A 13,646-nucleotide genomic window follows, 5' to 3' on the forward strand; every position below is an offset into this window, starting at 1 on the left:
TTAAGCCCTGATCTTCTTCCTCTTCCCTGATAGAGACCTCTTCTTCCTCCCAAGGATTGGCTCATTGCTGGAAGACTGAGGACGGATCTTCATCTCGGTAAAAGGAATGGAGAATTCATGGCCTTTCCATGGCTCCCAGTTCACCCCCTGGGAAAAGACCAAGGAATTTCTTTTATTAAAGCACCCAGACCAGGTGTTGGGAATCTACTACTGCCCCCCTCTAATACCATTTAACCCTCCAATAAACAGAGACACTATTGTTCACCAGATTTTGACTAATCAGCCTTCCAGACACTACTAGTATAAATCCAGTCTCCATCCAGTTTGAAACACAACAGGACTGAGCCACATTCAAGCCCAAAATAAGCCTGTACAATGAGATGCACTGAAAGCCAGGGTACAGGCTACATGGGACAGTAAGCCAGCATCCCAGTGAGATCAGATTCCTCAGAAATCAAGACAGCTCCACCTCAAGTATCTCTGCCCACAAGAATCAGGGGGCCATGAGCTCAAGTCCTCTGGATCCAGGGAGAACACAGTAAGAGCTGCGAGTTTCCTCGTGGATCATTTTCCTTTCAAATTCAGTTAAATTAGGATAGCCTGGGCAATCTCTCCTGCTCCAAGGACAGACATCCCCCCCATGTGTATTCTCAAGGCTGGGGAGAGAGCTGATCACCAGATAGAGCTCTGCCACTCACCTCGCTGTGCTTGGTCTCCCCGTATTTCCCATTGAGGTTGGCCAAGTGGCAGTTCTTGTACCACCACGCGCCATGGTGTGTCAGAGCACAGTTGCTGAGAGCCACATCATTGTCTCTGTCCCACGTCGTGAACTTCCAGCCGTTGTGGTAGGTCATTGCATCCCCTAAGGGAAGGGATGAAAGACATGAATAGGAATAGGAGACTACAGTTGCTCAGCCTAAGAGCTTATACACCCTTCAGGCAGAACAGAGCAGGCCTGTCAGGGGAAAAGCAACAGCACAGCATGGGTCTGGATAATAATTTCTAAAGGGCTGCTATTAGACGGCATGTCCAAGGGCTGGATCCCCCCATCTGAAGGTCTAAATCTTATGGCAAGAGTATATTAAAGGATAAGTGGAAGACTATGCACACAATGGCAACGGGAAGGATTTGAGCAAACTCCCATCCTGAAAAAAAAGCAACTTCCTTTGCACTTCTCAGCTGGGGAGCCCCTAGAAGTTGCTCCTCCATCGGACATGTTACCTCATGGAAATGCTTCTCAGTCTGCCTTTTCAGCTGGTGTTTCACTGGGTTACAGAGCCCCCTCTTCCCCATGAAAAAGCAACGCTTTCTCCTGTCTTCAGCAGGGGACAGGCCTGGGGGCATACTCTCCTCAATCTTCCCAGAAGGTACACACTTCTCTCCTCAAACAGAACCACATCTGATCTAACCTGACATAATCATAAAATCATAGAATGCTTAAGAGTTGGACGGGATCTTAAAGATCATCTGGTTCCACCTCCCCTGCCATGGACAGGGACATCTTCCACTAGACCAGGTTACTCAAAGCCCCATCCAACCTGGCCTTGAACACTTTCAGGGATGGGGCGTCCACAACTTTCCTGGGGAACCTCTGCCAGTGTCTCACCACCCTGACAGTAAAGAATTTCTTCCTGATATCTAATGAGCTCCTGTGCTACTGGCAAAACAAATACACAAGTCCCAGCATTTGCTTCCCTGTGCAAAGCAGACAGGACAAGTACGAGGCACTCCTCACCAGCATTGCCTCTGTAATTCCCCACTGACAACCTGTATCTGTCCCTGCTTGATGCAACCTGGAAGAAGTCGTAGACAGCATAGACAGATTCGCTGGCTGTCCACAAATCCACCCGGAGCTCATAGTGGATGGGGCTGCTGCTTGTGAGATTGTGCAGCTTGTCAAGACCTAGAAGAAAAAAGAATTACTCTTAAAAGGGAAAAGCCTGTTCATCTTTGCAGTCCTAAACTCTCACCCTGTGGCCGTTTTGGTTAAATCAGCTATTTCCTGCCTCCCTGCTTCCCTGCTTGATGCTGTCATGACATTTTGCCGAGTTTATTCTGTCTTATCTCATTTTCTGGCAAGAGACAGCAGTATCAGAAAAAAACAAACAGCCTAAACCCAGGCAAGACTGGCTGTAGTGCAACATTATTTTTCCCAGAACATCTAAAACTCCTGCTCCAAAGACTTTGACCTATTTAGTGCTGGATTCTCTGATCTACGCAGAGTTCTCTAACAGAACAAGACAGACAAAAAATGACCTAATACACCAAGTTCTGTGTAGTATCCTGGACTTTGCATTTCCATTAATCCAATTTCTTTATTTTTCTTCTTATAGGAACACACAAGCCTGAAATAAACTTTTCCAGATTTTGGCTTGCTCTGAGACTACTCCAAAGCCCAAACATGCCAGTGGAAAGACATAGTGAGCCTTTAAGATCCCTCAATGCTTCACTGGCACTTCTAGGGAAGACACAAAAGCTGACAATTCCAGACTGCAGGCTCAGAGGGTTGGATATTTCATCATTTAGGTGCTTCTACAAAGCTAATCTTCAGCTCTTCACTTGGTCACACCCTTGTACTGTACCAAGCCAGAATTCCCCAGTGGGATCTCCAAAGCCTTCCACATAATCTTTCCAGCGTTTGTAGAAGTCCAGTTCACCAGTGCTCCGCCTCTGAAACACCTGCAAAGCAAAGATTTCTGTGTGAGAGTTCATGACAGGCCGAGGAGAGACAGGGAAGACGGGGGTGAGAAATGCTCATCCTGATTCAAATAGACAAAAAGGTGAAGCATTCAGGAACAGGCAACTCTAGCAGGGTACACACAGGAATCCATTTCCATTTTTTGATTGCATAGAAGCACCTGGGGTGAATACTTGGTTGGGCAAGTTTTACAGTTTACTCTCCACAAAAGCCTATGGAGAGCATAAATCTAAGCATGATCCAAACACTTAGACAAAACAAGCTTAGGGACAAGATCCACAGAGACACGCAGGTTTCCAAACTTCACCAAAATCAGAGGGACTTGGGTAGTAACATGCAGCAATTTATTTCAGTGAATAAAGTCACTTATCACTGAAAATGAAAGGTGAAGAAGGGAATAAAGGTATTTTTATTTGGTCGTTTAGGGAGGCAGCTATCAGAGAACCCCCGATTCACTCTTTCATGTTCATACACATTCCTCACCTCAAAGCATTTGTGCTTCTGCCTCCAGATTCCCTTGAGCCACTCAACAGCTGCTGTGTGGTCAGGGTCCAGGTGCATGCTCACAGCACCAGCATTTAAAATACTAACAAGCATCAGCATTTAAAATACTAACAAGCATCAGCTGAACTACATTAACTGTCCATATATGTAACCTCATACTGGGGTCAGGATGAGATAATAGAGCTTAATTAACTCATTATGAAAGGCAGTTAAGCTAAGCTGTACTACCTCATCTTAAGACAGGGCTGAATGCACCCTCACATACAACTCCTGTGACCCAACTAGCAAGAGATAACACAATAAGCTGTCATAACTCAGTCATTGCCCTTCATCAGCAATAATATAAGCCTCTCCGGCATTCATGACCAAACAATGAAAAAGCCTTTGAGCTATTCTGACAGTCTGGGGGCATACATCAGCATCCACCACCCTTCCTAAAACATGCCACTCCATCAAGGCAGGAGCTGAAACACCATAGTGCAGTAGAGCAAAAGGAGCCTCAGCTAACACCAGTACTAGGTCCACTTGATTACATTCATTAAAAAAAAAAAAAAAAAAAAAAAAAAAGAGAGAGGAGCAGAGAATCACTCACTATCCACCCGCCTCCATCAGTGGTCATGTCACAGTACACCTGTATCGGCCTGCTGCCATCCCCGTTCAGGTAAATAGTGTACATGCCACTAGAGGCATTTCCATTCTGCTGTGTCTGGCTGCAGTCCGCGGGATACGGGTAGAGGAAGCTAACTGTAAGAACAGAGATGGCAAAAGCCTTCACATCAGCAAAGCAGGCCATAGAGCTGGAGGAGACATTTCACACCCTTAGCAATCTCCTAAGGACTACAGTACTGGAAGAGAAGAAACCAGCAGCCCCCACCGTGCACTCACATGGTGAGCTGCATCAGCAAACTGCTGCTGGCAACCTTCCCCACTGCCTGGGAGCTGGCCCATGGGTGGGCTCCCCAGAGGCTGGAAGAGATGCAGTCCTGGGTTGCAGTGAGAGCAGGAAGAGGAGCCCTTGTTTGTGAAGGTGGGAGTATCAGTAAACAGGGACTAATTTCTCTGCATTTCAGAATTTGTCCACAATTGGCAGTCCCTGTGGACACTGGCACAGTACAAGAGGCTCCCACAGCAAGCTGGCATGAGCTTTTGTTAGATTTGCTGCCATTCTGGTGTACATTTTCTGACCTCTGAAAACAACCTGGGCAGCCTACCAATGCCACAACAGTACTTAAACAGCTGTGCCCTACCATTACTAGGATGGTGCAGAAAGACCTCTAGTGTACCATCATCTCTCCTGCCCACTGGCAGCTCACCAAGAGGCTTTGTTCCGTGCTTGGCTAGCAAGGTTTGCTAGCAGCACTGACCAGTGTGGGCAATCTCCGTTCACACTATCCCATTGTGTTTCCAAGCCTCCAGATGGTGCAGCTTAGAATGGACTTCCAGCCAGGAAAGACATCATTGATTCGCTAGATGGTTTGCTTAGGCAACCCAGTGTGTTTGTAGAACATGAACTCTATCTCTGACCTCTACCATAAAGCACAACAGCTGCCGAGCACAGGGAAAAGTGCAATAACCAAGGCCAAATCCTACCTGTTGAAAAGGTACTGTCTGTCTTTTTGCTCTGGCGATCTCCCTTATAGGCCATCACAAAGATGGTATACCGCACTCCTTGTTCCAGTCCTTCCAGCACAAACCGTTGTTCACTAGGACTCAGCTGTACTTCCTGCCAAATAAAACACATCAAAGGTCAATCCAATTCTGAACAGTATTTAGCTTTTCTGGACCCCAGCGTCTCATATTCCGTATGTATTTACAGGTTTGTCTTGTAGAGTGCAGACAGGCACATTCACTGTATATCCTTGAAACATGGAGTCCGTCTCCTCAGAGGGAGGATTTGGGGCAAGGTCTCAAGACACGCTGTTAGGACACTAAGGACTCTCTATCCTGGTGAGTGCTGCCCTTCCAGGTAATATCAAGTTAGAAAAGAGAAGTGAAGCAGCAAACATGTTCTCTGCACCTGGAGATCTGTTGGAAAGAGGTGTTCCACTGTCACAGAGTTCCTCCATAGCTTCTACTCAAGACAGCAGCATATCTCCTTACTTAAGCTCTGCCTCCCTGTGCTGTGGATAGCATAAATTCCCCGTCAAAATTGTTTTTCTGTAGACCATATACCCACAAGACCCAACTGGCAGAGCCCATAATCAAAGACTTATTTCAGTGGGGTCTGCAGGGCTGAGGAATTCTCTGTACCTTGCTTATGCCATCTCGACCCTGGTAGGTCAGAGCGTAGCCATCAATGTGTGCTGCAGAAGGAGTCCAGGTAACCACACCAGTAGAATGAGTCACATCTGATACACGGAGGTTCTTGGGAGGATCAATCTCTATTGAAAAAGAAAAGAAAGTTCAAGTCCCATTGCATAAATGAAAGACAGAAACTGCAGTGCAGAGCTTAGGCTGAGCTTTCAATGCCCGATTCTGTGAACTGGGAACTACTGAAGTCACCCAGTAACCTTCACAGCTAGCAAGAAGCAGCAGAAGCCTAGATCAAACATGGCAAAGGCCTGCTACAGATCTGGTTTGAAATGTTTTGTGAGCCCTGCAATTGGCTCAACTGTACAGGGCCCAGGAGTTCCTGACACATCTGCCTGAGAAGCCTCCATCAGGCTCATCTCTGAGGAACATTCAGAGATGGGTCAGGTTTGGGGTCTATGTCCCAGTCCTGGAGCACAGATTGCCCTAGTGTGGTCCGCTGAGAGCTCCTACTCCTTGTTTCCCTACTGCAGATGAAGAATGACTTCACAGGCTTTATTGTTGTCATGCTTCAGCCTTCTTTAATACATGCAGGTATACAAAGAAACCCACCACTTTACAGTTTAGTCTGTGCTGTATATGGGACACCAGCTCCTTCACTGACATCAAAGGCTTAGCCAGACTTTTCCTGGGCAGTCAGACTGCCCAAGTTCAGCATGAGGAGAACAGAATTATTTTTAAGTAATGCCAGTTCACAGCAGTTGTCAAAAAGCATCTGTGTTATGAGATACCCACAGCAGGGCTGCAGAGCTTCCCTCAGGATAAAAGCAGTTTCTAAAGCTCAGTTGGAAGTAACAAAAATGGAAGAAGTCTCTCCCTACTTCTCATCCCGTGCTTGCTATATTCTAGTGTTTTGGGAACATCTTAAGGAAAACAATTTAAGGAATAGGTTTGTCTGGCTTTCCAAGTTTTAGAAAGAAGGTTCTCAGTGGGCAGTGCTGGCCTTCAGGGAAGAGTGCTCCAACCCTGAAGTACATCTGAGTTTATAGCAAACTATAACTGAATATTTCACCTCAATTCCCTGCTCTTCCATAGACCTCCCTGGGGGACTACGGGCATGACATTTAACTTGTACGCTGATTCAGTTCTTCTCCATATAAACCAGGCAACAACACTTCATAGACCTTGAAGAGTGCTATGAGGATAATCATAACAATTATAATGCATCGGTGAAATATTAGAGTTGTGAAAAGGCCATGGATGAAGACAAGGCCAAGCTACGTCTGTCTTCGATAAACGAGAAGAGTGGAGCAGTGTGGTTTCTCCCAGGAAACGCTGCACTCCTTGTGTATAGCATTACCACTTAAAACAGATACAAAAGCAGAGAAGAAGAAATCAAAACACTGAATAGAGAAACAACAGGGACAGTAAGAACATTCACAGAGCATGTTGTTTAAAACACTGGCTATTCATTATAACTGAAGACCACCTTTCACTAGGCTCCAAGTTAAGCATTAGTTCATTATCTAATGAACTCGTGCTTCATTTGGGAGACCACTAAACAATTACTTTAAGTGAAACAACAGAGAAATCCTCTCAGAGTAGCTCATTACATGTATACCTCCCACTGGACAGAAGAGGGAGCTAAAAGGCACCAAATCCATCACGAGAAGCAAAGGATCTAAAGGGCGACCTTAGAGAGTCCTAGTTTCACAGCACTGATCTTGAAGACCAGTCCAGCAGTTTCCATGGGTGCAGAAGATCACCACAGAACAGCTCCCTGCCACAGCTGGTTTGAATGCTAGGGAATAACGAGTCATCACCTTGAGTAAGAAGAAGTTTTTTTCCCCCCTCAGAACTTGTATTATTTTAGCAGAGGTGTCATCACTTTTGGAAATATAACAAAAAAAAACAAACAAACAAGCAAACAAAAAAGACACCACACCACATGGGGGTTTTTTGTGCAGATATTTCAATATCATCCGTACTAATGCTGAATGCATTCCCTCTCCCAGCAGCTTCACTTCATGTGAAATTTCCAGGTGTCTCTATTTTCATTCCAATTCCAAAAAAACCCCAACATTTCATTTTGCTGAAACTCTCCTTGCATTTCCAGTTCCAGACAGGTTCAGCCTTTTGGCCTCAAGAGATCTCCATTTGTCCCCATCAGCTGCCCTCGACCTCTGTAAGCACTGGGAAACTGCTTGGCATCTTGCCCTAAATCCAAGCTTCAACTGTTTTATCTCATACCAGCTTGATTCGTAAACTAAGAAAAGTACATTAGCAAGGCCAATGGATATGGAGTGACCCTGAAATGTTCCCAGTACACAATAATCCTTACAGCTGACTGAAGAGGACAGATGTAAGTCTGCTTGGCAGTCTCCTAGGACCAGTCTAAGGTCACGAGTCAAAGGGCAGGCCATTATTTTTAACTGTCCCCAATTCTAAAATGGTTTAACTTAACCATTGATAACTCTGTTATCATTAGGCTTGATAGCAGCACATGAAGCACTGCATGCTTTTGATTAACGACTAGTGAAATAAGCTGGGTACCATCCACTGTCATTAGTCCTGTATTATGACATCTGCCTCTTCTCTAACAGTAGTCTCTGTTATGGTAATCTATACTCACATACTTGAAGATCTACAGTGGTAAAGTCCTTCTGGAGATTCATTACCCACTAATGTAAAGACAGATGATGAAATTTAAATTAACAAGGGAGTAGGGTCCTTCTACCCCGTTTCACTTCCCTCCTGCCCACAATTACCTGTCAGCGTGTCAATGCTCACTCTCTTACTCTCCTTGCTTCCCAGCTCTGCCCAGAGATGGATGGTGTACTTCATGCCTGGTTTCAGTCCTGTCAGGGTGGTAACGCTCCTGTCCTTCCCCACTTCTATTTCCTTGGTGTCCCCATCAGCAGAAGTGTAGCTCACCATATACCTATCTATGGGAGCTTGGATGCCATCCCAGGAGATGGTGACTGTGTCTTCCGTCACTTGGTCAGTTATCAGATCCTTTGGGCTGTCCATTTCTAAGAAATAAAGTGCAGAGTAGAAAATGTGGGTAACTAAAAGACACACATGTTCCCCTTAAAACTTTTGCTTTCTGAAGCCCCATGATCCTCAGGAAGCCAAGGATGACATGGACTAACTCATCTGTAGCTTTACTGTATCTCAGTGGCTAATCACTACGCTTGCTATTGACAATGCAGAACAGAAATAAGACAAGATAAGTTACTGAGGCACAGCCATGTTCATACAGAGGCCTCAGGAGTAAAATATCAAGCAGAGATACAAGGAAGAATGATTGTGTAGAAGAAGGTCCAACTGAAATTTAAGGTTCATAAGAATTTAGGTCTGACACAGCCTCAAGAGAGATTCGTTAGACCGGTTACTTGGGAGTATGCACAGCCCTGGAGTCCTCACCAACACTGGGTACAATGAGGCAAAGAAAAAGATGCAAGACTGAGGCAGCACCAACACTCAACACTAGACAAACCGGTGTCTAGTATATGCTCTGCAACAGGTCAGAAATGAAATCACCTCTGCAACACAGCACCATGTAGAAGCACAAAGATTCTCTGGAATACCTGTCACTGCCTCAGTGCTGATCCTCTTGCTTTGCCAGGTTCCTTTCTCCGCCCAGAGGAAGATGACATATTCAATGCCAGGTTTCAGTCCTGTCAGAGTCGTGGTAGTCTGGTTCTTTCCCACTTCCATCTCCTCTGTGTCACCATCAACAGAGGTATAGTTCACCATGTACCTATCTATGAGAGCCTGGACCCTGTCCCAGGAGATGGTAGCTGTGTCCTCTGTCACTTGGTCAGTCACCAGGTGAGCTGGGCTGTCAATTTCTGCAGGGACAGTTAAAAGCAAGGAACACAGGCTGTCATGGTCAGGCTGTACTGTGACACTCCTTCCCCTCAAGGGCTTTACCAGTTTCTTTCTTTTTCAAGTCCTATTTCTGATTAACACATTGATTGGACTTGCAAAGTTGGGAGGTATCAAGGTCTGAGGTGATTTGACTGGGGTCTTTAATCCTTTAATTCTTACAGAAGCTTTCTGAGGGAACAGCACAGCCAGTCCTGACCTGGACAGAAGAGAGCCCTTACAAAGTAAGATATTGTTACTTTCTTATTTTCTCACAGTCACAAGCCTCTGAAGCTCACATAGGTGTCATCTGTCCAGAAAGTGAGAGAATAATCAAAGCTCCTCTGTTAAGAGACAGGGCAACCCAGGTATGCATTTACTCATCTTCCTTCAGCAAGTACCTGACCTAGAGCATGGGTCTCGTAAACATTTTCAACAGCTTGCAATCAGTTCAGACATTCAGCTTTATGATGTTGTTACAAACCAGTAACCCTCACACTGGGCAGATCTGAACACCTTCTGAACCAGTACTGGCCAAAGAGGAAAAAGTCCTGGTAAGAACAACTGAGGAACAAGGATTAATCATTCTGTTGCAAGAAAAGGCATCCTGCATACTCTTAATCTCTCTGCCCTTCAATTTCTTCACCTGCAAAAAGGAGCTGAGCATTTCCCTATTCCGTGATGAACAAATTAACCAACTAAAATAAAACAAGACTACTACACAAATAAGGGACACTGCTGCAAAGGCTTCATTTTCCCTAATCTCTATTAATAATCATAACACAGCCCATTGGCAGTACATACAGATAATTAGAATCTCTCTGTGATTAGTTGAATAAGCTTCACCGCAAGATGCACTAACATGAAGACTCAGTCTGTTAAGCCTGAATCTCCCTCTGCTATGAAACTGCCTTGGGATGGACTTAGTCAGTGTTAAGGCAAAACTGGGCTGTAACTTACACTCTTAACCTTCTGTGCCCGGCAAGATCACGGAGGAGATCCTCCTGGAAACTCTGCTAAGGCACATGGAAAATGAGGATGTGACTGGTGACAGCCAACATGGCTTCACTAAGGGCAAATTGTGCCTGAAAAATTTGGTGGTCTTCTATGAAGTCATTACAGCGTTGGTGGATAAGGGAAGAGAAACTGACATCATCTACCTGGACTTGTGCAAAGCATTTGACACCACTCCACACAACATCCTGGCCTCTAAATTGGAGAGACATAGATTTGATGGATGGAGCACTCAGTGGATAAAGAACTGGCTGGAGGGTTGCACTTTAAGAGTTGTGGTCAACGGCTCCATTTCCAAGTGGTGAGTAGTGATGAGTGGTGTTCCTCAGGGGTCAGTATTGGGATCGGTGCTGTTTAACATCTTTGTCAGCGACATGGATGTTGGGATTGAGTGCCCCTCAGCAAGTTTGCCGACAACACAAAGCTGTGTGGAGCAGTTGACATGCTGGAGGCAAGGGATGCCATTCAGAGGGACCTGGACAGGCTTGAGAGGTGGACCCATGCCAACCTCATGAAGTTCAAAAAAGCCAAGTGCAAGGTCCGGCACGTGGGTCAGGGCAATCCCATGCACAAATACAGGCTGGGCAGAGAATGGATTGAGAACTGCCCTGGGGGTATTGGTTGATGAGAAGCTCAACATGAGCCAGCAATGTATGCTCGCAACACAGAAGGCCAACCATATCCTGGGCTGCATCAAAAGAATCGTGGCCAGCAGGTCAAGGGAGGTGATTCTGCCCCTCTACCCTGCTCTGGCAAGACCCCACCTGGAGTATTGCATCCACCTCCGGAGCCCCCAACATAAGAAGGACATGGACCTGTTGGAGCAAGTCCAGAGGAGGGCCACAAAGATGATCAGAGGGCTGTAACACTTCTATGAAGACAGGCTGAGAGAGCTGGGGTTGTTCAGCCTGGAGAAGAGAAGGCTCTGGGGAAACCTTATAGCAACTTTCCAGCATCCGAGAGGCACCTGCAAGAAAGCTGGAGAGGGATTTTTTGCAAGGGCATGTAGTGATAGGACGAGGGGTAATGGCTTCAAACTAGAAGAGGGTAGATATCAGGAAGAAATTTTTCACTATGAGGGTGGTGAGGCGTTGGAATAAATTGTGCAGGGCACTTGGGGATGCCCCATCCCTGGAAGTGTTCGAGGCCAGGTTAGATGGGGCTTTGGGCAACCTGGTCTAGTGGGAGGTGTCGCTGCCTGTGGCAGGGAGTGGGAACTCAATGATCTTTAAGGTCCCTTCCAACCTAACCATTCTATGATTCTATAACTCAACCTATTGCCCTCTTACCTGTCACAGCCTCAGTGCTGGCCCTCTTGCTCTGTTGTTCTCCCTTTTCTGCCCAGATGTAAATGACGTACTCCGTGCCTGGCTTCAGTCCTGCCAACGTAGTGACATTCTTGTCTTTCTCCACCTCTCTCTCCTGTGTGTCCCCATTAGCCGAGGTGTAGCTCACTCTGTATTTGTCTATTGAAGCCTGGACTTTGTTCCAGGAAACGGTAATTGCATTTTCCGTCACTTGGTCAGTCAACAGCTTAGTTGGGCTGTCAATTTCTATAAGCAAAAGTCACAATGATTAGAAGTTTAAATAATGCTGTGGTAATCACAATGGTCGAAAGGCACAGACAACACAAGTTTTATAGGCAGAGGTAGTATGTTTTATTAGACTATTAAATATATTTGGAAAACCAGATGAGCTTTGGGAAATTATTCTATGCCCAAAGACCTAAAAGGGGCTTGTGTGTCCAAGAGCTTGCTTGTTTTATTCCCCAGCTCAAACTGGTAAATCTAATAGAAGATTCATCTTTAGCTACAAACCATACTATGATCATGCAGTGTAAATAACTGACACTTAAGCAGGTCCCATTGTGGCCCCAAACCATTTTGTACTGTTGGATACAGTGCAAGGTAGATAAAACAAGGGGGCTCACCACTTGCAAGTCCTACCATTCTTGATGCATTGGTATACAGACTTACATGTCAGTGCCGAGGCTTGGCAGGGCCAGTCAGCCCTCTGCCCCTGCGCTGGGTGAGCTGGGCTGTTGATTTCTGCAGGAATAGTTAGGAGTAAAGAACATGGGTTGTCCCGATGAAGCTACCCTTACTCCTTCCCCTCAAGGGCCCAGCCAATTTCTTCCACTTCTCATCCTTTATTTCTTATCAAGAACAGGCCTGAACTACAAAGCTGGGAGGTGCCCAATTCTGAGGTATTTCAGCTGGGGTCTAGGTCTCCTCCTCACAGCTACAACAGCCATGCTCTTTGCTGGCAACAAAAGCACAGCTGACCCTGCACAGGCAGAGAGGAAAGCCCGTGCAGAATATGATGTTACTGTCTCTTGCTTTCTGAAGATTACCACCTCTTGTCTGGGTTGCCCTGGGAATTAGCCCGAAAAACCAAACTGCCTGCTCAGAATCTCTGCCTGAAGTGCAGCTCTCCTGGGACAAGATTATTTCATACTAAAGCAAAACCTGTCACAGCTTTGATGTATGCTGGGTTCCCCTCTCTCCTCAGAGGCTGGTGGTGTACTTTTGGCTTGGCTTCACTACTGTCAGATCAGTGACGGATGCTCTTGTCCTTCCCCACCTCCATGTTCTTTGTGTCCCCAACACAAAGAAAGGTTGTGTTGTACCTGTCTATTGGAGGCCAAACCCTATTCTAGGAAACTCTGACTGTGTCTTCTGTCAGCCATCTGGCCACTATGTGGTCACTATGCTGGCAGTTTCTTAAGAGAAGGTCTGAAGGTAAAGAAGCAGGCAACACCACTAGCAAGAACTATGTTCACACTCTCCACTAGAAGAAAAGCTATTTTCAATCTCCTCCCATTATCGTAGTCCTTCCCTTGCCCTTTTCACAGACAGAAACATGACGCTAGACTTCATGTTAAGGCCTAATAATCATGAGCCTTAAGTCACTATCACAAAGCAGCCTGCAGGAATGTGGCCCTTCAAGGACAACCCAACAACCCCTGACCTATGCAGAGAACGTGTTTTTTTGTGGTGGGGTTTTGTTTTTGTTTTATTCACAGACTGCTAAATAGATCTCAATAGCCTGAGCAATGAAGGACTTGCAGATGCCTCCCAAATTATTGGAACAGCATTTCTTATTCTGGCTTATTGTGCTAAAGGCTCTAAATTCCAGGGCACAAATGCACAACCATCTGGCAGCCACACTGTAATTTACCACACACCAGCTTAGCTGCACTATGATTTACCGCATATTAGCTACGGTAAAAGTTGTGATTTTCCACCTGTGTGTACTAATCTTGCCTCTTTTGTGAGATGAAAATACATTAATTCTCATTTTAGTGAAA

General features: G+C 45.7%; 1 protein-coding gene across 1 annotated transcript in view; it reads right to left on the reverse strand.

Annotated features, from left to right (window-relative positions):
* Window positions 1-13,646, reverse strand: part of TNN (tenascin N) — a 28,097-nt gene continuing 14,451 nt past the window's right edge. The window contains exons 7-15 of the mRNA XM_009892855.1: window positions 9,043-9,306; window positions 8,221-8,484; window positions 5,453-5,583; window positions 4,793-4,925; window positions 3,795-3,946; window positions 2,583-2,679; window positions 1,736-1,903; window positions 699-862; window positions 1-147 (exon numbers count right to left, since the gene is read on the reverse strand). Coding sequence (XP_009891157.1) covers window positions 1-147; window positions 699-862; window positions 1,736-1,903; window positions 2,583-2,679; window positions 3,795-3,946; window positions 4,793-4,925; window positions 5,453-5,583; window positions 8,221-8,484; window positions 9,043-9,306 — 1,520 coding nt within the window. The remainder of the gene's footprint in view (window positions 148-698; window positions 863-1,735; window positions 1,904-2,582; window positions 2,680-3,794; window positions 3,947-4,792; window positions 4,926-5,452; window positions 5,584-8,220; window positions 8,485-9,042; window positions 9,307-13,646) is intronic.

The sequence above is a fragment of the Charadrius vociferus genome, unplaced genomic scaffold (genome assembly GCF_000708025.1).
Source record: "Charadrius vociferus isolate BGI_N301 unplaced genomic scaffold, ASM70802v2 scaffold39, whole genome shotgun sequence".
NCBI classification, from domain to species: Eukaryota; Metazoa; Chordata; class Aves; order Charadriiformes; family Charadriidae; genus Charadrius; species Charadrius vociferus.